The sequence below is a fragment of the Charadrius vociferus genome, unplaced genomic scaffold (assembly GCF_000708025.1).
Source record: "Charadrius vociferus isolate BGI_N301 unplaced genomic scaffold, ASM70802v2 scaffold315, whole genome shotgun sequence".
Taxonomy (NCBI): Eukaryota; Metazoa; Chordata; class Aves; order Charadriiformes; family Charadriidae; genus Charadrius; species Charadrius vociferus.
Window position 1 is genome coordinate 721,038 of NW_009648453.1, and position 27,570 is coordinate 748,607.

The 27,570-nt window shown below is 35.3% G+C and overlaps 1 protein-coding gene across 1 annotated transcript in view; it reads right to left on the reverse strand.

Annotated features, from left to right (window-relative positions):
• Positions 1-405: 405 nt before the first annotated feature.
• The window catches only part of CWC22 (CWC22 spliceosome-associated protein), a 32,917-nt gene continuing 5,752 nt past the window's right edge, over positions 406-27,570 (reverse strand). The window contains exons 6-19 of the mRNA XM_009885614.1: positions 26,148-26,316; positions 25,727-25,780; positions 24,663-24,798; positions 24,369-24,575; positions 24,191-24,253; positions 23,743-23,838; positions 22,402-22,483; positions 21,112-21,172; positions 8,189-8,266; positions 6,879-7,031; positions 5,819-5,946; positions 4,764-4,865; positions 4,465-4,661; positions 406-1,236 (exon numbers count right to left, since the gene is read on the reverse strand). Of these exons, the coding sequence (XP_009883916.1) occupies positions 650-1,236; positions 4,465-4,661; positions 4,764-4,865; positions 5,819-5,946; positions 6,879-7,031; positions 8,189-8,266; positions 21,112-21,172; positions 22,402-22,483; positions 23,743-23,838; positions 24,191-24,253; positions 24,369-24,575; positions 24,663-24,798; positions 25,727-25,780; positions 26,148-26,316 (2,113 nt within the window). The 3' untranslated portion in view covers positions 406-649. The remainder of the gene's footprint in view (positions 1,237-4,464; positions 4,662-4,763; positions 4,866-5,818; positions 5,947-6,878; positions 7,032-8,188; positions 8,267-21,111; positions 21,173-22,401; positions 22,484-23,742; positions 23,839-24,190; positions 24,254-24,368; positions 24,576-24,662; positions 24,799-25,726; positions 25,781-26,147; positions 26,317-27,570) is intronic.

The window sequence follows — 27,570 nt, forward strand, 5'->3', positions numbered from 1 at the left end:
ATTGTGAAAAGTAACAGAACAAGTTGACACACTTTCAAATGTGACACTTAAACCAGCAATATTGCTTTCCCAATTTTTAACTCTTGAAGAAAAAAAAAAAAAAAAGAAAAGAATCAACAGAAATGTTAACTGAACATTTTGGTCAAACTTGCTTTCATATTTGTGAAGTCGCAAGAATATATAGCTACAGAATGCCTGAAGTGTTCATGCTGATGTTTGAAAATTTTTGTAAAGCCTTCTCACGTAACATTGACATAGTAATCTGAAATTTTTACATTTATCACCCTAGCCTCAGTATCTGACTTCCAATTAACAAGCAAAGTTAAAACCCAATGTTTTTTAGACTATATAAAGTTATGATTACAAATACTTGAAACTAAGTAACAAAAACACTCATTTCACCGAGATCTTAACAGTTTTATTCACAAAATAAACAGCTTCATCTTTCCGAAGGAAGAAGTTAACAGAAAGACTCAATGAAATAGTAATAAAAAAAGTTGTACTGAAAATCTGAAAAAGTCTGATAAAATTTACAAATGCAAACTATCACTTTGTACAAAATCTTTTTTGAAGAAAGTTCAGTAATAGATTTTAAAATACAGTTTTAACAGCTCAGAAATGCACTTTTGTTTCAAACTCTGGTTAGGTATTATTTTCGTCTGTGTGGGGAGTTCTCCCTTCGTCTGTCCTCATTCTTTCTGGATTCTCTGTACTGGTCAGAGTAACGGTTGTACTTCTCTCGGTGTTTCTCTGAACCATTTCTGTATCGGTCTTCTTGTTCGTCCTCTCTTGGACTTGAATTATTATGGGCTCTCTCTCTGGATTTTGATCTTTCTCTTTTTCTACTGCGATGTCCATTATCTTTGCTCCAGTGTCTGTAATTTTCATCATCCGACAAAGAAACTCTTCTCTCCGCTTTCTTCGGTTTTGAATTACTGTGTTTATTTTCTAGATCCTGACTTCTTTCATGGTTCCTGTCCTTCCCGCTATGGTAACCATCTCTGCCATTGGACTCATCTCTGTGATGGTACTTTGATACGTCTTCTCTCCTGTGTGATTCTCTCAAATTTCGGTGATCTCTTTCTGATTTGCTCTCAGTATCACTTCTTTCTTCTTGCTGCCTCCTTCCCATTTTCTTTTCAAGTGACTTCCTCTTCCTTTCTTGTTTTTTCCTGGAAGCTTTATCAGATTCTCTATTTTTCTTTTGCATACGCTTTCTTTTGGCTTTAGGAACATCTGAAATTATAACAAATTATGGGAATAAAGTTGCATTTTAATTTATTATGCTTAACTTGTTAAACTGCATAGAAAGTTCGAGTTGCTTTTTGTCAGAACACTTTTGTGGGTATGTATCTGGATAAAGGTTTCAAAATAATGAGCTTTGATTTTATTGCTCCTCCCCAACTGAGGGTCTCATGGAATGGGGGAAAATTCACCCATTCTTTAATTAAACAGGTACTGATTATTTTTAAATGTCTGTCTGCATTACCAGCTTTTTAGTGTACATAAAGAGAAATTATCCATAAAAGTGTGAACTGACTATTAAGCCTCCGACTACTCTCCTTTTTTCCTTCGATATTTCTCAGTAACTCCACTGTCGTTGACACAAGCAGCCCATGTTAACAAAAAGCAAGGTCACAACACATCACTCTAAAACCTTAAGAGTATACAAATAAGAAATTACAAAATAGCTTTCTGCATTTCATCCCACTTACAATGCCTATACATGATGCAGCTCAAACCAATAAGAAGCTTCTTCCTCAAGTTACAAAAAACCCAACAAATCTGCACTTGAACGCAAAACGTTACTAAGCAGTTGTATCAGTGTCAGAGTAACTCACTAAATGGAATCTGACATAAGATCTGTAAGCCTGTTGATCCAAGAATTTTTTTGTTTCATATTTCAAAAGATCTGAAATTCTATGCACTGACAAAACTCCAACCACCTTGCTTCCACCCCTCCCCCCCAGTTAATTGCTTAAAAGGGAACAACTCAAATTTGTACAAATGTGGCTGCCACTGACGAGTATCCATCAGAAGGGCTTTTATCCCTAAGCTCTCTGCTGCAAGGGATGCCTGACTGTGGAGAACCTCTACCCATCATCATCCTGTTGTTGACTTTTTTTTTTGGAAGATCACCTTTCTCAGACCATACAGTCTCTTCAAATCATTTACTTTTCCAATTACCTCCTGGAAAAGCTTATCAGTCAACAGAGATTAAAAACAGCAGATGGGGAAAAATCTCCAACGCTACCCTATGAGGAAACAGAGGCAAGCTGAAATGGCATGAGATAGTGGTACTGCAACAACACAGCAATGGCCCTCTGGCTCATTCTCAGCAGAGCAGTGACAGCTTTGTCAACAATTTAAGATTAGAACTTGTTTATTTCTAAATACACAATAGTGCTCATCTCAGTGGAAAAGGCCTTACTCTTCCTGTTTGCTCTTTATAAGGAACCTCTAAGATTTCACTTGATGCTATTTATCAGTAAACACTAAAGTTACAGCCATTTAGAATAACCATAATTCACCTTATTGTATGAACTGTCGTATCATATCAGCTGTTTCTAACCATTTTTTGAAACTGACAGAGCCATAAATTGATTTAATAGTATATAAAATATCTGAGTTTCTACAGCAGGTAGCTAGTCTCATGTCTGAACTAAGGCTTCCTGGCATTCTGAAAAAATGTGATTATGGATCATTTCAGATGGATTTTAACACATTAAGGTTTAAACGGTATCTTCCCTATTATTTTACATCCACCAGAATGCAGAAAAAGACCTGAGAAAGTAAATACACAGGAATAAGCTGCTTGGATAACAGTAACATTTTGTCTTCTGCTGGTCCTGTTTTGGTTGGAATGACCTCTCCAGAGCAGTGCTGAGCTAACTGGTAAAGTTACACACATTAACTGTTAGTGAGACAGCAATCTCTAGTTTAGCTCTATGCTCAATTTCTAATTGGCAGTTTTTCTATTTTCTCTTACATATTGCACTGTTAAACCACTGAAATACTGCAGCACATTCCTCTGAAAAACATATTTCAACTCTACAGAGTTATTTTAAAGATTTAAAAAGCTGCAAAGACTTGAGTTCACCTAAGCCGAGTTCACCTAAGCCAAGTTTACCATTGAAAAATATAGTTATCTCCAATTAATGTTCTGACCACTGTATTTAAGTACTCAAGAACGAGACAAAAAAAAAAAAGTGAAACCAGGCTGCAAAGCTATCAAAAGGCAAGTTTTAATGACTGTGTTCCTGAATGGAGAAAAGAAAAGGAGTAAAAGGGAAGGCCCTAAACTTAGAAAAATAAAGCGTTCATACTAGCAGACTGCAGACTCAGTTGGTTTGTCACTAAGGACTTACCTCTCTGGTTCCTATCAAGCAGCTCAGCAGAGCTGCAGCTGTCTATGTAGGAGCCATCTGGCTCTTTGCTAAACTAACACCTCCTCTGACCCTGTTTAACTGTGCCCTCCTCTAGTGCTTTGTCGTCATTAATGCGATTAATGTGATGACACACAAATCAGACTTTGTACAGTAAGATTGCAATGGAGAACAAAAGTGCAGTTCCAGAGCACGAGCAGTTCACACTGCTTTTATTTTCTTAATCAACGTTTTCATTTCACAGGCACGTAATAAATCAAATTAACTTTGAATCAGCAAGCTTCTGTACTATAGAAAGTCATGCTGTGTTGTCATCTGCTCACATTATATACTGTGGGGAAGACTGCACACACTAACTCATACAAGCAGGTACTTTATAGATTAAGCAATGTTTATGACACTTCACATCAAATAGAAGGTTCTGCATCAGCAGGATGGTGTAAGATGCTAAACACTAATTACAATGCATAAAACTACAAAATACTAAGTTGTCAGCAAAAGATAATTCTTCCTTGGAGATTTCTCTACAGACAAGAATATTCACTATATCACCACACAAACTCTTCCTGAGGAAGAAGAATTGGAAATGGAAGCTCGAAGGAGAACAATTCAGCTAGAACTGAACAATGTCATTTCTGACCCATGAAAGGGCACATATTTACAGGAAGAGACACAAGCAGTATCAAGCTCACTGAATCAAGCTGAGCAAAAAAGAGCTGTAGACATTAGTCTCTACAGTTCACCAGTACACATCCCACAGACATATTAATAGGAAACAACTCTAATCCCTCTGTCCTACACTAAACTGAAGTGATAGTACTGTGCAACAGGTATCAACGGTGTAAATTAATCTACAAAAGATATTTAAGTCTCTAAACATGGAACTCAGTTTTTCTAAATTCTAAAATAAGTTTCGATGAACAATATTAAATATTTTAAAAGTTTAAAAAATTTATTAGTTTTTAAAGCAGAGGAACTAACACTGTTTAGAGCTATTTTTTCCTCAAAACAAGTATACATAGAAATAAACAGGTGTACAGAAATAAAAGAGAAGCAAATAGTTATAGTGTTTAAGTACCTGAGTCGCTGCTGTTGCCACTGCTAGATGAGGAGTCACTGCTGCTGGATGACTCTGAGCTACTACTGCTGCTGTCAGAATCAGAATCTGAGGAAGAGTCTGTCTCTGAAGATGAAGAGGAATCTGATGACTCAACATCTTGTTTCTGTGTCATTATCATCTTTGGTGCATTTTTAAGATGCTCCCGTAATTCATCCCTAATTAACAAAAAAATATATTTTTTTTCAATTTTATTTATTTTTGGCCAGGGGGAGAGGAAGGAAGGAAAGTAAATATAAAATCAGAAATTTGTTCCTCACGTTAGTCCTCCAAGGCCAATAGAAGTGAAGAAATTGATGGCAAAGCGAGTGTTTCTTGGGTTATCCCGAGGCAACAATCCCTCAAAGAAAGGCTGCAATGTTCTGATGAAAACAAACATCTAAATTAAACACCATGCCACCCTAGCACTAATTAGCATTGACATTAATAAACTGAAAAGAAACAGCAAAATTTTTCTCTTCGTGCATTTTTCAATACTTTCATTGTTTATGCCTGTGATGTATCTGATCAAAATGCTATTTAAAAACTTGCTCTTTTATGAAAGCATAAGCTTCTTCACACACAGAAGAATTACATACATACTGTCACATTATGACAATAGAAAGCCTGGTTCTGTGAGGCCCTGAAGAGACTTGTGAAATTGCAGTAGCCTGTGACACCAAAGGATAATACTTGTTGACCAGAAGTTCACAGATCTAGGTACTTATACTGAAATCCCATCAAACGGGGTCCTAAGTATATTTTCAAGTTCACATATGCATCTACTAAATTCTTCATCATACACAGAAGAAATCCCAACTTACAGGAAATAGTTCAAGCAACTGAAAGGAACACTGCCAGAATGCAACGCGTTTAATCACACACAGGCTTAAAAGAATGTGTTATTTACACTATACTTAAGGATAAGCAACTAATCCTAGAAAAATTAAGAGAAAAGCACATAACTACCAATTCCAATTTTTGGCAGAAAAAGAAACCCCAGTAACATTTATTACAGGGCTACAGAGCTGACAATACATAAAAATAGACTCGTGCTTGGAAAATTCCTATACAAGCCAAACTATCATGGCGGGGGGGAAGTGGAAGATACATCTTACAAATAGCCATGCACATACTTGAACCCAAATTGATGGTAACATACTCAGCTTAATAGGACTCTCTCCAATGACAAAATCTATACATTAACTTCTTGTTGAAGTACTGCAGCTACAGAACTACAGTCTTAGTTGAACTTGAAAACAGAGTTCTTATCTATACTTTTTCAGATAAAGAAACTAATTAAGCTTACAGTTTTGAAAAGAAAATTTCAACTTACTCATCTTTTAATCTTGCATTTAGATTAGGAAGTCCCATGTATTCACTGAGTTCCTGAAAGAATATTTTGACAAAAATTCTACTGGAGGATGTGGTAGTTTCTTCACTCAATATTATACACTCAAGGACCTGAAAATATTTAGAAAAAGTTAGGAAAAAAACCTTTTAAGTTTAAATATACATTATTTTATTTATCTTAAAAACCCTTGCCCTCCTGAAATAACTAATAAAGACTGATTTTTTTTTAACTTAACTTACATAAACCCTGTAATTCTTAGTCAAGACTTTCTTCCTCAAAAATTCTTTTTACCACCCGAGAGCAGTTTCTGATCATATTTATACTAGTAATTCTTTAAAGATTTATTTTATCCAGGAAAGCTTCACAAGAGAAAATTAGGTGTGTGAACTTCTGGGAAGTTAAAGACTTGGGACTTAAGTTCTAAAGAGGTGAAAAATTTGGACTGACTTGTGTCTGCCCGAAGAATAACAGTTTGACAAAGCTGTGAAACAAGAATAAAACAGTAGGAAAAGTTGATATAATAATATAAAATTAAAAATGAAGAAATAAGTATATCAGAATGCAAGATTGCTCTTATTTATATGGCACTTAAATAATAAAATGGTAGTATTTTTAAGTTTCTTATAATTATATAAAGCTTTGAATTTAATACATTAAAGGTAATTGTAAAAGGTTTCTTTAGGCTTGTTGTTTAGAGACTGTTCTGCTATTTACATTGGTGATTAAAACTTTAAAATTTACTTTTTTTTTTATAATTTTGATCAACCAATTCCAGCTGAGCTCCACAACATAACAGCTTAAATCAGCTACTTAACAATGGGTGAGGGAGGATGACAATGCACAGGTGGCAGAAAGAGAAGATGGAGCAAGAGAATTGTTCAACAGTGTCTGAGGAGATACTTAAAATAATCCAGTCTGCTACAAATACAAGTAGTTCCAAATTGTAGAATAAATACTACAACTACTGTATCATATATTCTTTCTGAATATGGAATATTAATTATTGAAAACGAAATCTGTGACCATAGCCTTTTTTACTTACACTCCAGGGGATTGAATCAGTGTACAGTAGATGAGCAAACATCTTGGCAACATTCCTCAGTTTGTTCGTTTCCAAACGATGAATGGTATCATATTGTTCTTTGAAGATAGCTTCAAAGGATTCCATATATTCTTTCTTTAACATGCAGAAACGCTGAGACAAAATTGTACAATTTAAAAAACCAGATTAAATAAGATATTAAGACATGCAAATAACCTACATGTAAGTGACCTAATAGCACAAATATTTACTGCAAGATTTTCCTTTTAAATAACACCTGTAGGAAAAGAAAATACCTTTAAATGGATACATTTTATTGCTTTCAGCCCTTTGTCAGAACAAGAAACTGATCTGCATTGCAAATTAGTAATTATCAACTTTGAACTACAGCAAGTTATCCAGCAATTTTTTTACTTCTGTACATCCAGTATTTTCACCTGAAGTAACCCCATCAAATGTAACTTTTTTTTTTTTCATGAAATCATTGAAAGACTACTTAAAATTAGAGAGGCAGCAGGGAACACAGAGGTAAGACATTTTGGACATAAACGTTCCAAAGAACATAGAAATTACCACTTAAATTCTACTGAACACATAGATTTACATAGTTCAGGCTTTGTAACTGACTATGAGAAGTATTTCCTCAAATACTAGATAAAACATACAAATGGAAAAAACCACTCCCTTTCAGCATAACTTTCTTGAGATGACAATTATTTTATTTTTACTAGTCAGATCTATCAATATCATAGATAGGGAAAACTTAACTAAGAAATAACTGCAACTAAATTAGCAGTTAGTCACACAAACACAAAGAGATAGCTATTTACTGAAAAAACCCCACCCAAAACGTGACCTACAACCCCAGGACAGTAAGTATTCAGTCTTGTATTCTAAATAAAATCTACTAAAAAGCTTTGAATGAAGTGATAAAGGGCAGGAGTCTCCACAGTTAGTCTTCAGCACTGTAAAAGGATATTTTCTGGTAACTTATAATACTTTTAGCTTTTTAGTACCATTCCTTTGCCATTGATTTATTGTTCTACCATAATGAGAAAAGAGGGAGGCAAAAAAAGCAACAATATAAAGAGAAAATGAGTTCTCTCATTCTGCATTCACAGTGCTTATTACAATCAAAATGTTAATTCAATCAACTAATACAACCAATCAACTAATATAACCATTTTCAGAATGATAAAAAGACTATTAGTTTTATTTATCCATTAAAATTTAAGTTTGACACACAAAAAAATATAGTAAACCAATAAAATTATCTACCTTAAAGTGTAAAATCTGAAAACAGAACTCACCCCTGCCAGTAACCCAAAGAATTTCTCGTATGTTCTTTGCTGAGCACAGCAGTCAAGTATCATATTGCAGAGTTCTTTCTAGTTTAAGAAAAAAAATAATTCTAGGTAAATTCACTGTAACAGCAAAAAAACCATCATTACTAAGTATCAAAATATTCATAAAAGCCTTACGTAGATGTGAGCTCTTCAACAATAGTATTTACATACAAATTCATTGGCAACATCAGTAGGTTTCTGGATTTCTCATGTTTTAGAAATTCTGGGGCATGAATATGAACTTTTGCCATTCAAATTTTTTCTGCTGATTAAGCTAAAATTTATGAGTTAACACACTGTATACCTCACCAAAAAATGTCATAACTAATTTACAAATTGACTTTACCACAGTGCAAAAAAGGAGGTATAAGATAAAAAGGGAAGATTTTTGAGGGTTTTTTTTTGTGATTTTGGTTTTGTTTGTTGGTCAGTTTACTTTTTTGTTTGTTTGTTTTTTAAAAAACAGCACCAATCCTTGCATTTATAGAAAATGAAGATTCTTTGCAACTTCCAAAATGGCATATATACAAGCCATTTGAAAACTCAATTACAAAGTGCATCCTTAGCAGCATATTTCCAAATTTAGAAGTATCTGTAGATTTTGGTATGTACTATTATCTTTAATTATTCAGCTGTAATTTTCACTACAACCTCTGCTTACCATACACAAGTTGAACACAGTGTTTCACAGCAATTGTTTCACCAGAGTGGCCCGAGGGTGATGTTCAGAAAGACTGAAGACAGCCTTGAGAGGCTGCTCTGCCTAAACTTTCTATAACCAAGAGAATGCAAGGAATTTTTCTAAAGAAGCTGTTTTAAGCTCATGTTGTGAATCACCCTCGATAAGAACACGTCCCCCTCTAGACTAGGAGGGAGCAGAAGTAGTCCAGTTCCATTAGCCTCCCAAAACTTTTCTGCATTCTCTATCACCGAGAGCCTGCCTTCCATTTTTATCTGTCTCCATGGTGGACATGGACCTAAGCACCAGCCACGGCAATCCCACAGAAGATGCTCTCCTTCCATTGATACCAAGCGTCTAGAACAGTTAAACCCAGTCTTTTTGGAATACAGGTTGTCTGGCTCCCTTTCATTTTGTTCCCCAATACCATCACCCCAAGATCATTACCAAATCACCCTCTGGCAGCTACCACCTCCTATTCTTTCACACACACCAAACCAAGAACCAGAAGGAAACACGCCGGTGGATTCTGCTTTGTATGTCTCCTCTAGGACCAGACCCCTTCACTGGCAGAGAGCAGTGATCCGGGCAAGTAATCATACACAAGTTTAAAATTCCTCTGACCTAATATGTAGATTACAGATTGTACTACAGTTATGAAATGGTTTAGGGCACATTTTGAAACACGAAGACAAACAAAGCAAACATTTACAGAAGAGCCATGAAATACACAGCACTTAAACAGGACTGCAGTTTTCCCCATTAACTTTTTTTTATTATTATTTTCTCTTAAGACCAACTCCATAGCATAAACCAATTTATAACATCCCAAATAGGTTTTCAGCTGTCAAGTCATTTATCTCTCACAATTAGTTTAATTTCTCTTTAAACTAATAACACTCCCATTAAAATAAATTGAGTAATTTCAAGCATTTTGTCCTCTTTATATCTTATACCAGTTTACCGTAACACATACCAGATTTTATATTCTCCCACTTAAGCCATGCTTCCAAGCACATATTCCAAAAAGCAACATTTTTCGCATCACAAAAACTCAAACCAAATAAAACCCAAACCATGCTGAACAAGAAAAAAATATCCCCTCCAAATATCGAGGTAGTAACATATAAAACAACCTCACAGATGTGTTTAAAGGCATGCTTTTCAACACTGTCACACTGTGTTAGTGTGATGTATTAAAATGCATATTAACTTTTTGTATTATCCTGTTTTACAGTAATGATGCAGTTAATCAGTTTTTAAACAATAAAAAGGGTAAAGTGCTGATGCCACTGCTAATAAAGTCAGCAAGACTTGAAAAACAAATTACTTTTCTTCCTCATCTTAAATGCAATTACAACACTGGTATCCCCTGTGGTTTACAGTAATTAAATATTTTAACATTTTAATTAAATATTACAATGATTTCTAGGAGGGTATCTTGAATAATCCCACACATGAAAATAGATTTGCCCACAAAGACATTCTTGCTAGTGTTATCAAAACAACTCGAGGTTAGGTCTAGAGTAACTGCCTTCCAGATTAAAAATTAACAGACTTTAAAATGATTTAATTATTTTTTTGAGAGATGTGGCAAGTTCACACAGCAATTCTAGCTTCATTTATAGCTTTAAAGGTTAGTTAACTCATTTCTATGCTCCCAACGATAATACTTCTGGTGATGCTTAGAGGAGGAAGAGCCTGTGGTTTTTAGACCATCACTTGTTTTAAAGAATGCAGTGAATTTGTTCCCCAGTTTTACCGGCAATTTATATAGTATATTCTTTAACAGTTTTCATACAATGCTCAACAAGTGACTATTCAGCTTTGTTAAGAAAGTATGTCTAGCGATCCAATCATGAAGCTTTGAAAATATCTGACATCCCATACAGACGGTGAATCATCTTTTGTAAATATCTTAATCATTTATCATGGAAAAAAACGGCACTTCCCAAAACTGCTAAGACAGAAGGAGAAAGCTCCCTCCAAATACACTGCTTTTCTTCCAGTTCTCCCCAAACATTTCCTACTAGCTCTTACCCAGAGGATAATGGTTTAGACAGACTGTGGCTCAAGCTAACATGGCAAGTACCATGATACATTTAAAGATGCTGAAGGGTAAAGTAGGAAAAGACAGAAAAATGAGACTCGCTTTTTTCCCCCCCAGCTTTACCGTTTTAAAAAACAAGCACAACCTGCCCACTCTATATTCTCTCAGCTTCACACAAAGGCTATGTTCACTGCAAATAGAAGAGCTAAAGCAACTCAGCTTTCTCACTCCCTTCTGATCATGGGTTCCTTTTCACAGTTACTACATTTTTTTCCCTTTTTACTTCCCTTATTTTATGCTATTTATTTTCTTTAACATTTGCATTCAGCTAAGACTGCTATTTCAGAGCTGCCCCACAGGCTGCCTCCAAGAGGAGGTCTCACCCCCCTCCCCAGCTGGAAGCGATGCAATTTCCACCTCCCCTCCTTGCAGCCACACAGCTCTCCTCCATCCACTGCACACACAAGCTGGAGCAATCAGGAGACACCCCCCACCCTGTAAGCTAATGTACCTTCTTAAAATACAAAACTATCAATCCCAGCACTTGGTTTCTACAATCACACAAGGAGCCAAAGGAATTGATTTGCTGGAAGCAAACCTAGTAAAGGACACAGGTTGCTTTAAATCAACATGAAATCGGAATTATGTGAAATTAGTGCCTTGCATTTTATACATTTGCACTGCTTTTACAGATGTTACATTTTTTCCTTTTTCCTCTCAGCTACTGTGTTATTTTACTTTCGCTTACTCCCTTTAAGCTCTCTCTACTGCTGCATATTTTAATGTGCGTAACCATGACGTGCCCTATTTTTTCTAGAATCTCTCTTCTTTCTCCGCTTCATTCGTTGAATCACCACTCAGAGCCAAGGCTGGCAAAGCCACGGAAGGCGTTTCAGTAGCAGGTGGCCTCTTGGCAAACTACGTGCAGCTACTATAGTGTCTCCAGGTCTGTCCTGTGTTTGGTCAGCTAATGGTCTTTCTCAACTTTTATTGTCCCTTTATTTATCAATTTTTATCTCAGCTTGTTTTAAGTTTAAAGCAATGTAGGCTTAAAGCTGAATACGGTTATAAAAAGTCTTGCACAAATCAGACCTATAACATGTTACAGAGAAATCATTAACTGGATATAAGGACAGATATTTTTTAATCATGCTGCTACAAGTCTACTATACACACACGAGTATGGTGAAATAATACATAAAGCTCCACAGTATCTGCTTCTGTCCACCTGAAGGCTCCAAATGCAAAATTTAGTTGGAAGTGATGCCACTGAGCAATTCCATCTCCTTAGGTTAAATGCATACATACATGGTTGGAAGATCAAAGTGTAGTCAAGAATTCTAGCTAATGACTGTTAGTGCTAGCACACAAATATAGCATAATTCTGCATGCCTTCTATACCTTCATTTTGGAGACATCAACATATACCACAACATACACAGAAAGGGCAATGAGCTTCCCAATTACGTAATGAAACTGGCTATTTTTACCTCATTAGTATCTTTAATGTCATATATGCAATTATAGAAAACTTTTGCTTATGGGAAATAGTTTAACATAAATATCACCTGCCACACTGAAAACAGGCTGCATGCGCTTCATAAAAAACAGTTAAGCTTTAAGCATTCAAGATAGTTGAAAATTAGTCTTAGATTTTTAAAAAAAATTATTTTCTGCTAGAAAACATCAGTAAGAGCAGAAAAATTTAAACTCATTACAAGTTATGAGCATATACTAAAAATAATCTTATCTAATAGATATCATGTATTTAAAGAAGTACTTTTTAAAACATAAATTGTGTTTCTGGGACTTTATCCCATATAGTTATGGTTTAAAAGATCTCTTTTAATCCATTACTAATTATTTCAAGTGATATTTTGAAGAATCCATCTATATGTTTAGATGATTTCTCCTGTTAAAGCTCAGCCCCTTTGTATGATCCACAAGCTTATTAAGAGTAACCTCTATTTCATCCTTCGGGTCATTAAAGAAATCTCAGGTCAGCCAAAGCAGCTAGTTCATTCCCACCCACCGAACTATTTAGAAACTGTTTCCAATTTTAAGTAATCTACATTATTAACTTGAGAGAATGAAAGAGGGTAAACTGGCTCCACTAACTGGTGTTCCCAAATTTTAACTTAATATCCTGATTCCGCACCTATATGTGCATTTCCTCATGTTCTATAACTTCAGGGATTACACAGATGTCAATGGCACAAGTTAAAGCCACTGAAGAAGCAAGACACGGCCTATCAAAACTTTATATCCCAACTATACAGCGTACAGAAGCAGGCTTGTTGGGCTTTTTTTTTTTTGATGTAGTCTTCCGAGGCTCCTACATGTGTGAAAACAAAGTCCAAAATACTATGCAATTTGTAAAAACTTTGATCAGTGTAAAATGGCCAGACAGTAACGTAATAAAACAAGTATACAAATCAACACTTTGACTTGAAAAACATTGAAGTCAAATTTCTAGCAGGGCTCCTACATGTGTGAAAACAAAGTCCAAAATACTATGCAATTTGTAAAAACTTTGATCAGTGTAAAATGGCCAGACAGTAACGTAATAAAACAAGTATACAAATCAACACTTTGACTTGAAAAACATTGAAGTCAAATTTCTAGCAGGACTGTGGACCCACCTCAAACTCAAGGCTACTGATAACAGTTCTTTTCTTTCTTCAACACCTTTTGAAGACTGCTGAGGAACCGACCTCAGATTGCTTTTCAACTTGTGATCTACACATCACTGGCATCAAATATATTATTTCCACTGAATAAACACTCTGTAACTTGACAGACAGTCAAAAGTATTCCCAGAATCATACAGGTCCTAAAAAGACATCCAAGCAGTTTAAGAAACTATGCCCTGTAGGTAGGGATTAGTTACCGCACCTTGGATTAAGAAACAGCTGTAATCACACACCGTCCTTTTTAACATAAAGAAAGTCAGGCTGAGGGCCAACTTCTTTCAAAAGTTTTGAAATATCTTACAAACATTCAGCTACCAATGTTTTTAAAGAATTAAGAAGTGTTTACAATGATGTATTAATTCCATATTATATTTTATGTAATATATAATAAATCTGTATTTTAGTGTTATTTATCATACTAAACCACCTGGAAAATAATGCCTTGAGCCAGGCTGATACTCAGATGAGCAATTTAAGAATAATACCATTCTCAATTTGATGGAACTTGCAGATTTAAGGTAATGTATTTGAAAAGAGGTACAGTTAAATTTAATGAAAAAATCTGAACTAAATGCTATGATAGTGCAGGCTAAAATAGCATGTGGTTCAGAAAATTAGATGTATCCATGTCATTAGACTTATACTTCCAGACAATAACAACAGGGAAATAAAGGAAATTTATGCATTAACAGAACTCCAGTTAAACATACTTTTAACCTCAATGTCAGGTTAGTGCTACGTGCTTTTTTTTAAGTGACAAATTATGGAAATTCAGATTGATTCAGCATCTCAGGCCCACAAAAAGTCCTGCCTCAAAAGACAGGAAATCTGCTGGAGGATGATCATCTTTCACAGGCAGTAGCAAATCTGTGAACTAATCATAGTGCAGCTGCCAAACCAACCAGTTGCGATGCCCTACAGTAACAAAGGAAACCGATGAATCTAAAAAATCATCAACTTGATCAGAACATAATTATCAGCTTTAGACCATCCTACTCTATACCAGTTTCCTGGACTACCTTCTCACTGAATGTCAAGTCAAACTAAGTACTTCTGTTATCTTCAAGACTCTACACATAAATAGCACAAGAGAGACATTGACACCCCCACCCCTCCAACTAGGACTGCTTTGAGCAAGTGTGACACCATCCTGTAAAAATGAAAACGTGTCAAATGCATGCATAACTCTTTCAAGATGACTGTGCCTACAATAACTTTTCTCTTTTCAAGTAAAAAAAAATAAAATATCCTGTGACCCATTACTTTTGTCTGGGATAACTGCATTCAATAACAGATATTCTTATAGAAGAGGCTCTAATTTAATTCATCAGCATTCCAAGCATTGCTGTATACAAGTTTAGTTCTCATCACAACCAAAAAAAGGAACAAAAGCTGAAAAGCCAATCTGTTTTAGGAATATTTTCAAAGAGCAAGACTAATGTATATGGTTGGTTGTTTTTTTGGTTGGTCCCCCACCTTGAGGCAGACTGGGCAACAAGGTAAGACATTTCCCTTTCTGCTTTCAGGTTGAATAACACTAAGAACATTTTAAAATTAAATGTCTTTAGGCAGTAGCATCTTTCCAAAAAAAAAAAAAAAAAAAAAAAAGAAAATATCTATATTCCTCATATGTTTTTCTAAAGAAGGATCAATTCCCTAGGTAAGTAGTTGTCATTCCTGTCTACATTTGTATTACTGTGAGGATCCTCAAGTTTTTCTTTCAACTAAAACCATCAGAAACTGAAATATACTCCTCCAAGAACAGAGACAACAAATCTTTTAGGGGAAAGCATAAAGTAAAAAGCCTATTTCTGACATTTTAGCTGGGCTTGTTTGTTTGCTTGCTTTCCTCATAGTTCAGAAGCCAGAACAAACAGTAATAACATACTCCTCTAACTAGTTTTAATTTATTTAAGTTTTCTTCTTTAGTAATGCATGGGATTAATGCAGCTTTAACACAGCTAATAACAGTATTTTTTAAAAAAGAAATAGTGTGCTCTGCCAAGACTGAACATATGCCCAAAGCAGTAAGGTTTGTTTAGAACAACTTCTCAAAGGCTGTAGTACAGACTACAAAGCTTTTCAACTTTTGATCTGCAGGCTTCAGTTGGGTCTAAATAACATCAAGAAAAGCAAGCCACCTCCTATTAAATTTACTGTGAAAGGAAAAATTTCAACTATGTGAATTTCTTTCTTTGCTTTAAAAAAAGATAATCATAAACTAAACAGATGAGAATGAAATTCTGGGTATTTGACGTACATAAATACTACTGCCTAATGCAGAAGAGCAAAACTAAGAGACCAAAGTGAGTCAAATCAGCAACAACAAGAAGCAGCAATAAACCCCTTTGTTAAAGCTTAAGAATCCACATGGAAGAGTAGGAGGGAAGAAGAGGGTGCCAATGCACAGGAGATGCATTCATTGTCTTCCTATCCGAGTTACAGGAACAACATTCACAGATCTGAACTAAAGGAAGCAGAGGCATGCCAGGTCAGCAAGAGTCCGCTCGGAACCTACTCCCCTAGTGGGAATGGATGTCAGCACAAGGGATAGTAAAGAAGTAAAATTTAGAAGCTTTTCATACCTGCACAGAATTCAGGAAACAGGTCAGAAACAAAGGAGTGTGGGGGTGGGAAATCAGAAGCAGACAGACAGTGATACCATTTAATCTGCTGAGATTGTAAGAAACAAACATAGTAACAGGAGAAACAAGATTAAATTGAGCAGGGTTTTCCTAACATATTCAGGAAAAGTTCTCAGAACTGAGAAAAGTTACAAGAGGGTTTTGGGTGGGTTGGTTGGGTTTTTTTTTGTTTGTTTTTTTGGTTTTTTTTAGAAACACAGTGGTAGAACAAGAGAGGACCTAGAAAACATCATGCACCAGGGGATCCTGAAAAAATCTGTAATATGAAAGACACAGTGTGAAAAAGCATCAGGAAGAAAATTTATGACAAAAAAGTTTTGAAATGGCTTCTGGACATTTATATTGAACAGGCAATGTAAAAATCACAGAGGAGTAATGCTTTTGTTCATTTAAGGTAACTATGAGATGCCAAAATAGGATACAGACAGAAGAAACCTGAAAGGTTACCAAAAAAACCCCAGAGAAACAAGAAAGTGCATTGCTTGCATCTACCAGAGATTAATAAAACATGGAAGAAAATTTTAGAAAATTTAAATTCTAATGACTAAAGAAGAGTCCTTTGATGCAGAAGACAACATTGAACATGGAGTCATCTAAAAAAGGATTAAAAAGGTCAAGACACAGATCAAGTGTAATCAGAAGGACAGTTTAAAGACGAGGTCCAGGTACAAGAAGCAGATATATTTCCAGAATCCTGGAGCAAAAATAAATGAATGAGAAAAAGTCAAGGAAAAAAGAAAAACTGGAAAGCTGAAAACAAAACCCAAGTTTGTGGATCTGGAAAAGAAAACTGTGGAAAGAAAAGGTGTTTTCTAGAGAAAGAAAAAAAGAGGACACTGTAGTAGGCAAACTTTTCACCCAAAAAAAGGGGCGTGGGAAAAAATAAAAGATGAGGAGATGGAAATAAGGGAGTATTTTGAGGAAGAATATACAGCTGGAGACTAAAAGTTAACTGGATGTTTCTGTTTAACAGCTTCATTCACTTCTGGAAAAGCAGCATTTCGGTTCATGACAGAATGAAAAATGTGTTCATCTCAAGTCAGAACACATCAATTTTAGGCTAGTAAATAAAAAAAAAGACTGCTGACGTTCCCCTCAGCACCCAGTACTAAACTGTAATGCCAAAAAGCAGTATTACGTTGTTCTATTCCATAGATGATCCATTTGAACCTTAATCCTCTTTCTGCGAGTCAGAGCTGTGCGACAGATCCATTACTGGTATTAAGCAAACACTTGTGTCGACAGCAGTTAACATGGCACAATAATCTGATAATTCAACCACTGATAAAAACTGCTAAATATACTCCTGAACTCAGCTCTGCTAAACCACACCAAAAGTCTCTGTACGTAAAGGTTTTTGGAACAATTAACCTGCAAGAGAGTTAAGACCGCATTAGTCTCAAAACTGCTGTTCATGTCTGTCTTCAGGTTTTGAGTATTCTTATAAGTTTTTATATTGTATTTAATTGACAATTCACTACTCAAAACCTGTGGAAAACAGTCTTAACAGAATTTAAGAAAGCTGATTTTATTAATTAAAGCCTTCCAGAAGGAAAAAACAACTTTACTGTAAAATTAGACTTCATTTGAGCAAAAATTTTGCAATGAGCATTTTAAGTTTCACCTGATTTTTAAGGAATAGAAACTCCATTAAACAATCCTTCAGTCAAACACTCTAGTACCTGCTTCTCATGATAACTGCCATTCACAGTAGGTGTTGGCATAGAGAAACAGCTCTTACCTACAGCATCTTCACTGTAAGAAACAACCTGCTATGACATTATCACCTCTCCTACACTCAATCTAAATTGCAAGTTTCTTACAAGCATAAACGAACTTGGAAGATTCATCCAGAAGTTCAGCAAACATTTTAGGAATGCCTCAAGAGTGGTTAAAGCTCTGAACCATAAGGTGCAAAGACATTATAGATAAAGACGCATCATCCTGCAATACAGGTTGCTGAAGCTTTCAGTAAAAAAGACCAAAAAGAAAGTGCTTTATGGCTAAAAAAATAATCTTGTGGTTTGTTTTGATAATGAAGATAGTGGGAATCAATTCACTAAAGGCTTCAATCAGAAGACATCAACTTGAAAGATTAAAAAATTTTTTTTTTTCTTGTTTAGAAACTGGCAGTTAATTCAGCCAGAAATTCTTGATGAGTACATTCAGTTTTTCATCCACATGGACAGACCTGAGCCCCAAAAATCCTTGAATAATTTTATTGTCTGTATCTGGTGGTTATTTCTGCTCTCACACTGATCAGGAAACCTTTTTTCCTTTTTGTTCCCATAAACACTCCTTAGGAGCTGTAAGTCCATACAATGGGCCCTCATATTTGACTAAGGTGAGGTGAAAAGTAATGATGATTATTAGAGAAAAAAGAGAACAGCACAAAGAAGATGCCTTACGTGATAAAAAAAAAAAACGTAGTTTTGAACCTTGAATTGTAGTAATCCCTACAACTAGTAATGAATCAACAGGTTGATACTAATTTATTTTTCTCTTTAGATAGGTATATACTTGCACACAGACACTAAGTGCCAAAAATAACAACATTTATTTTAAAAGCATCTAATTCATAGCAATTACAGCTGAATCATAACTACATCACCGCAGATTCTTCTTTTTTTACTAGGGTGGCGTGCTAACCAAAATAAATTACCTAAGCACCACAAACTAGAGTAATTAAATACGTAAGTTCTTATTCATTGAAATGTAGTAGTTTTCCGAGAATGCTATAATTTTTTTTTTTAATATTAAAAACTGTGACACTTCGTGAACTTTACACATTTTGCAAAGCACAAAATGATAGGAAAGAATCTGTTGGAATGAGATGTTAACGGCACAGAGTAATATTGTCTAGAAACTTGACTAGACAGCTGGTGGAATATATTATTTTGTCTCCACCAAACATCTGTTCTCTGAAGAGATGTGAAATTCAGTGGAAACATTTCAGAGATTGTAGTGCTGCTGATCACAAAGCTACTGTACTTTAAATTAGCTAGCATTGTATTTAATTCATTCCCAACAGTTCCATATATATTCAATTTACCCATACTTTAAGTCTCAAAAATAGACATGGGAGCTGCTCTCAGAAGTTTTCTACAGAATTAGGAGTAACAATTTTTGTGTTTGCAGCGCAGCAGGAAAGAAACAAACAAACATGTTTTCACATTTATTTTTGCATATAGTAACATTAACGTACCTTTCATCTGTGATTGATGGGGGAAATAAAGTTCCTCAAAGCTAAGACAGAAATAAAGCCCTTCAAAGGATTATGTAATTTATATATAAAAAAATCATATTCAGTAAATTAGCACACCATAAAGTATATGAAAAGTAACACCTTGAATTCATCTATGTATGTCTGGCTATTTTTATTTGCAGCAAGCAAAGGATTCACAGAAAGCAACAGAAAATAACCTGGCAGCAAATATTAAGTCAAATCTCAAAGATAAAGTGGTGAAAGAAAATTTACTGGGTTTTTTATGCACTTAAGATTTTGACCAATGGGTTGGTTTTTGTTTTTTTCTTTCTCCTCCCATGATTTTTTTTCTGAGTAGATCTTGCCCATGGAATAGTTAGTAACTGACAGAGACTGCAATGGTATGAAATACCAACAGTTGAGTAGTTCTGTGAGCAGTTACCTAATAACTTGTGTAACACTGCTTGTATCTCCACTGTATGATCTAGCACATACATTCTAGATCGTTCTCTCAATTTTTTATAGCTGAATTGATTTACTGGAAAACAGGATTTCTTTTTCTTTCTTTAGAATTCTTCAGGTTATGCTTCACTGAGAATCATAATCCTATTCATGCTTACTATTGCATTTCATGTACAGAATTAAAAGAATTAGATAAGAAAATACACAACAATCATGTGAATTCTTAGTTTACTTCCCTGAAATTGCTTAGTAACAAAATAGAAAAACTGGAGAAATAACAGGCAAGCCAATTTCCAATTACTAGTTTAAATCAAGTTTTCAAAGAACACCTAACTGCAGCCCGGATCTACGCTTACTAGTTACTGTTATACTAATAAGGTTACTTCTACACAATTGTTTCAAAAAAACAGAATAGTGATAATTAAACCCACACAAAAATTAACAGCTCTCTCAAGTGCAAGTCCCATGATGATAGCTTACAGATGACTGAAAAGCTGTTTATGTAATTGGGCATTTACAGTCCACCAGGATCTAGTATAAGTACTAGCTGAAGGACAGTTTCCTTTGTATGAAAACATACAAATTGTACTGATCTTAAACACACCATCTGAAAACAAAACAGATTTTGTCTGATGATCTCCATGATTACACCAAAGCAATCATACTTACAAGTGCTTTATTTCAATACGCTATTATTCAAAGAGGACTGTGAAAGCAATAAAACGACACATTCTTCTAGCGCTACGCTAAATTTCAAGTCCCACTGATAAAGTCTACAGCTGCCTGCCAGTATCATCTTCAACTCCTTTCAGAGATAGAGCTCTGAGAAAGACTGCCATGGTACAGTACTTTTGCCATAGGTTAAGTGTTTCAACAGTCCAACGCACAAACCTTTTCAAACAGGCTATGAGCAAACATCTGAGCTGCCTGACAGAATGGAGAAATTGCCTAAGATATATTATCTTATGAACTATGTGTCAGTTTATTTGCTCTAAAGGTTGTAAGACGCACTTTAAGGAACAACACCTGTAAGGAATCTCTCTCATTCGTCTGCCTGCTAGGTCCCAGGAGAAGAGTAAGGATTTCAGATACTACTATAGTACTATTTCTTAATAATGCTAATAAAAAAAAGAGAGTAAGAAGCAAGGCTTACAGTTTGACTTTCGGGAAAGTCCATCTTCAGCAATTTGTGAGCACATTCTTCAAAGTCTAGGCTGCAATAACAGAAAAAATACTTCTCACTAGCTGTGCAATATATGCTGTGCTAAAAACATTTCAGGATTTCATTGATTGTTGGTGCTGAAACTTCAATTGTTTTGAAATAAAGTACCTCACTAAGATTCAGAAAGTTGTTGGCTGGGGGGGTTGTGTTGGTTTGGTTTTTTTTTTAATAAACATTTTGTATTTCATGAGTTTCTAACTGAAAATTAATCCAAAGTCATTACATTTGCAGACAGCTTGAAAACAAGATGACTTGGGTCATTATTATTATTACATCATCTTACAAAATTCAGCAAAACACAAACACATGAGCTCATTTTGCACATCCTGAAAAACACTGAAATGCAAGTGCTTTACATAAGCGCCAAAAAGAGTATATACCACACTCTCCTCTTCGCAATCCTGTTCTTACATATAGAAAGCCTTTAGCCACCAAGTAAGTATGTCCCTGCATCAAAGTATTAAGATGAATAAACATAACTACAGCAAGAAAGTATTGAACAGTAATTCTGAGAAATATAAGAGCCTTTCATACGTCTCAGTATGGTATAAATTCATATGTCTAATAATCAATACCACAACTGCAGTACCTCACTCCTCATGCAGGTTCAGACCTGCAGAACATTGTGGGCCATGCCCACTTTTAACAATGGAACGGAGTGGCACACAATGCATCAATCTCTCCTTTCACCCAGGCGACACAGGAGTTATACCACCATGTTTTGATTATTTGTGTCACGTACTGCAAGGGGTTTTCATTCTCAAGATGAATACAAATACAGTACACTTCAGGGTTGGCATCTGTGTACTTACTATCCAAACAATGGAGATGACAACAGGCCTCGAGAGTACCACACTGCAGTACTCCTTACTCCTCTGAAGTATTGCTACTTCAGGTGTGCCACATTTTTTTCAGAAAGTCTTAAGATACCTTATAACCTGAAAATTGCTGACTTTTGTAATCAAAATATTCTGAGTGAACAGCAAACCTCATAGAGAAGTCCCGGTGCACTACTCAAACATTTTGAAACAAACAGGATTTATCTTAGAATGAGAATTTGGGTGTCAAAACAGTCTGCTTTATACAGTTAGGTCGGGCTCCATAAAGAACGCTCCCCTGCCTTTTTTAATTGCACACTAAAAGAGAATTTAGAAAGAGAATTCTAGTTCACCTGTTTCAAAAGAAATACTCTTATAGGTGTGCAAATTATACTATATTTACCTTGACTGAATAGCAAGATAAATTGTACGACGGAAGGAGACCAGGTTAATTTCTGTTTTGTCATGGACAGTAACCTTTTGACCTGGGAAAGAAAAACATGTTTTTTTAAAGAGCAAACATATGTAATCTCTTAGAACAGCTCTATTTACTATTTGCTAAGTCTGCAGCACACTATATAATACTTTCTGTGGAAATATTTAGGACTATTTAGCAGGTTTATTATTTTTTTATTATTATTTTTTACAGAGAAGGAAAGAAAAAAATAATCAGTGTTTGCCTTATCTGTAACTAACAGTTAAATATTTAGAGATAGAGTTTTAAGAGGATAACTCCCCTTTCAAAGGCCTTTCACGTGACTTAGCCACTGCAACCTCTACATTTAACATTTCTTGCCTACATTATTAGCAAGCTATTTTCTGAAGAATTTAACTATACAATGCTTTAGGTAGCCACCCGGATTTTAACAGGAAATTCTTTGTTTCTGTTATATGTAGGATCTACGTTACAGCATTCTGCAAAGTTCTGTTTTGTCCTGGAGCAAGTGTAGAAGAATCGGTTCTGAACCACAACCATTCTGGGAATACCTTCACTCATAAGATATCCGCTGTTCCTTCACTCTTGTAATGTTTGGTAATAGCATAAGTGATGAAAAGTTATGTGAATTCTCATACTTTTCATCAGCCTGTAAGCTCTGCTCTTCTGTGAAATACTCCAGCAAACTGGTGAGGAAATCCATTCCTGGTATTCTACAAGAACAGGACTGTGCTGGCTTTTCAGTTACTCACACAGTCTACGCAAATGTTTCAGTTATGCTTATCCGTCATTTTTTTCCTGGGAATCAAATATATTCTTTGAAAACATGTAAACACTGACTGCTTCCAACAAAGATCAAGAAAGGGGGCTGAACTGAACTAAGAAGTGCGATATAGAGGATGTAAACACAGTTGTAAGAAAGCCCATTCTGAAAACAACTTAAAAATATAACAGAGCACTAGAAAGCATCCAGAAAGGTTGGCTTTGCTAGTTTTTAAAGGAACTGTTTTCACATTCCTTATTTTTTGTTTTATGTTTGTAGTGCTTTTCTTGCACAAAACAAATATGGTCAAGAACAATCAGGCGAAGCTGCTTTTCATTTTCTGCCTGTGCTGAATGCTTCCTTTTAGACCATTACTTTTATACTATTTGCTAGTAAACACTTAGATCTGAGCATAATTTAAGATGAAAACATCCTTTAACATTTGAACATTCTTTGTTTCGCAAAACGTGTAACAAGTTCAGCCTTCCCTTCCCCTTTCACCTACGGCAGATCAATCACTAGTAATGTTCCAGTCATACACTTACCGTCTTCATCTTCTTCTTCTTCATCTTCTTCATCTTCCTCACTACTTCCAGCCTCTTGATCTCCTTCAGATTCACTGTCACCTTCATCAAGAATTTCTGAAAGAGCAGTATCCCAGATTAAAGGACTACAGAACACAGTAATTTCATTAACAAAAAAACTTGATCCAACACCTAAGAGTGAAAGGGTCTCTCAGGTGGACAATGTGTAAGAGCCAAAAAAATAGGTATGTCATAACCAAATGAAAACATAGCTGGAGAAACAACACCAAAGAAAGTAGCAGGAATACATTGGAAAGGTCTGTGATGAACTGAAAGACACTTATCTGGGACACAAATATCACCCACTGTTAAATTATAAAGGTTGGTAACAATAGTTGGATAATTAAATGCCCCTTGTGTAAATATATAAATATTATATATAAAATTTGTATACACACACAACCCCTACCTTTCTTCAGCATCTTGTATTTCTCTTCATTTTCCATAAAGTTCGGATCCATCTTGAAAACATCTTTAGAATAAAAGAGAATCTTTATTTAAAAATACAAAATGAAATAAAAAATGAGTATTTAGTCTTAAATTTGTTTTCATGGGGAAGGTAGTCATAGAATTATCTTCTAACTTACTAAGAACATCCTCTGGGTTGTAGTCATCTTCTAATGGCAACATATGAGTAAACTGATCCTCCTCTTCCACTAGATCTAATCCCTCTGGAATGATTGGATGATCCTTGAAGCCATCCTTCCGTACAGCAAACATGACTTCTATCATATACTGAACACGCATATCAATTTTAGATTCATGCAGAATGTGTCGCAGACGGTCAAAGATTGCTTTGGAAAAAGGCAGAAATATAAATATGAAAAAGACTTACTAATACAAACATCAAAAAGACAAATGTTCTGGCAAATTATACTTACCATTAATACCTCTAGGAGAAACTTCTGTTAATTTGAGGCCACTCTCTTTAATAAATCCAATTGCTACTTCAATACTGTCATCAGTAGGCCTTTCAAGAAGCAAAGTGAGCATCTCCAAACATAAAACCTCATGAGCCTATGGAAAGAATATTGGTAAAGGATTAGAATGCACAATGTTACACTTTTATTACAGTTACTTGATGGAGCAGTCCAGCCTTTGCGGATACTACAACACACTTGTTTGGTCACACACACAAGGCAACTGTAGTGGGACAAAGCTAATTAAGAGGAACTCAACATTTCAAATACAATTTTACCACCTGTATTTACACCAACTTTGTAGTGAGTGTGACTATGCTAGTGAGATGAACAAGTAAGCAATGAAAAACATTTTGCTGTTAAGAAAAAAATATAGACTGCATTTCTGAGAAGCAAATAAAACAGCACATGCATTACAGGAAGTTCTAAGCACATTGTGTCTATAATGAAATCAGGTTTTCCAAGATCAGGCATACAACCAAATGGCACATCTCAGACTAGTCTCCTCTTTACCAAAATGCTATATGTTCCCAATGTATTCCTGAAACACTGCTTCTTGACACTATTTAAATTGGAGTATCCTGATTTCTAATACATAAAAAAGTGGCATAGGGCTGGACACAAATTTGATTTAGATGCAACTCAGTAATTCTGCTATGCAGATGTTTTACATCAGATGACAGTGTTGTAAGAAAACTCAGTTTAAGATCTGTGGGACAGAGCCTCAGATGAAGCTTGCTTTGCATCAAGATTTGTCTGAATACTAGCCCAAATATATTTACAAAGTCTCTGGAAGCTCTGGAGTATAAGTGCAATGGCAAGTGATGATAACTGCATAGGAAATTACCAATCTCTTTTCTAGAAAGGTCCTAGCAACTCAGAGCAGGAATTAAAAGGAAACCTGAACTCAGATTTTCAGTAACCATAAGAACAGGGAGAGCACCTTCACTTAGGCTACTGCTGTCTTGAAACTACAGGAAAAGCCATATATGGTTTGGATTAAGTAGAAACAGGAAGTAACATACCACATTCTGATTCATCAAATGTGCAACAAACTTTGAAGATGTTAGACAGAGTTGCTGCAAAAGAAATAAAACAGAAAATTTTAACACATCTTATATGGAAGAAAAAAATTTACTTACTAATATTTGTGCACCTCACAATCAAATTAAGTCACAAAACTATTTCAGGATACTGATATGATAGCTGTTCACAATTAGGGCTGTACACACTAATAAAAAAAAAAAAAGACTATCACAGTACCAACACAGAACAAGTTGTCAAGCTTTCATGATATTCTACTACTACTAAGGGTACTATTGACAGGTTCCAACCCCAAGGTCTTGGTTGTGTTCCTTTGAAATACGTAACTTGAACACGCTGGATACAAGGTTAACATAGGAGAATTACAAGTTCCAGCATGTTGCTTCTTCACATTTTACATACCTTATCATTTCTGCGATATCCTTTGCGAAAGTTGAGTATCAACCTCTTGAGAATCAATTCACCAATATTTGGAAACTTTGAATTGATAATTGCCACAAGGGCTGCATAAACGTGGGTAAAAATTGGAGAGGCACTCTGAGCTTGCAGAATGGATCTAGACAGCAATCCCCTGTAAAAATACGTAAGTTTAGGATTTTTCTGGTAATAGAACGCAATGTTTTTATTCAGTACACATCACATAAAATAGTATTGTACAGTTGGAATAGTTGGAAGATACCAGATGGTCACTTTCAAACTGTTGTTTATCATGTCATAAATGGAGCTTTGCAAAAGAAGTTGCCCAAATTTGTCTGAGTCGAGAAATTCTTAAACTGATACCTTCTCTTTCATTAAATACTGTTCGTATTAGAATTACATTTGAAAGTAAGCATGCAAAAAGCCTTCATCTTGTATCCTGCAATTATGCCTTTTTAACTCCAACACAGGCTCTTCTTAGCTTTGCAATTTGTACAATTGTGCTGTTTCTTTTCCTCAGTTGAAAAAACAAAGTCCTGTTTGTGACTGACAAAATATCTGCTCTGCAACTATTGATGAAAAACACAGAACTGTGTTCCAGTATGATAACTTAAAACAAGCAAAACAAACTTTTAAGAAATAGAAGTTATATTTCCATAAAAGGTCCCTGAACAATAAAGATCTACGTACGAGTAACAAAACTGAATGTTCAGTAAAACCAGAATGGGCAAAGAAACGCTGAAATGCTTTTCTCAAATGAAATGGCATATTTTCAAATAATTGTTTTAGAACTGACAACTGATTACAAAAGACTACTACTTAGAGCCCAAATGAATGTAAATACAGGGCTAGATACTAGTTCTTTTATTGTACTACAGGTGTGTCTCACCTTTATATTAAGACTGAAGTCTGGCAAGACTCTGGGACTTTTTTCCCTCCCCTCTCAGCTTTGCTTTTTCTAATGCTTTAGCACATAGAATTTGACTGTTGCTGTATTACCCCATTACAAATGGGGAAAGGAGGGGAATCCCTACAGTTGGGAATCTTCAAAGTGCACACTGGTACCCAACTCTATCTTCTCTGCTGTGCATTAAAATCTTCCAAAAAAACCTCCTACATGGTACCAAATACAAACTGCATAAGGACCTTATTCCTATATAAAAACCTTATTCCTACTTACTTTGGAGTTGTCAAATGGAATAGAACTCATTTCATACTAGTGCACAGAAACAGAATATTTCACTTTGAAACTATTAGTTACTTCTTGCTTACAAACTGAAACTGGTCTGGTTTAGATCCAATTTACTCTCTAGTTAGAAAACTTAGAAAAGCACTTTACAGCTACGTAAAACTTCATGTCGTTACTTTTGTACGCATGTTCGTGGAAATCTGGAAGTCAAAATTAACT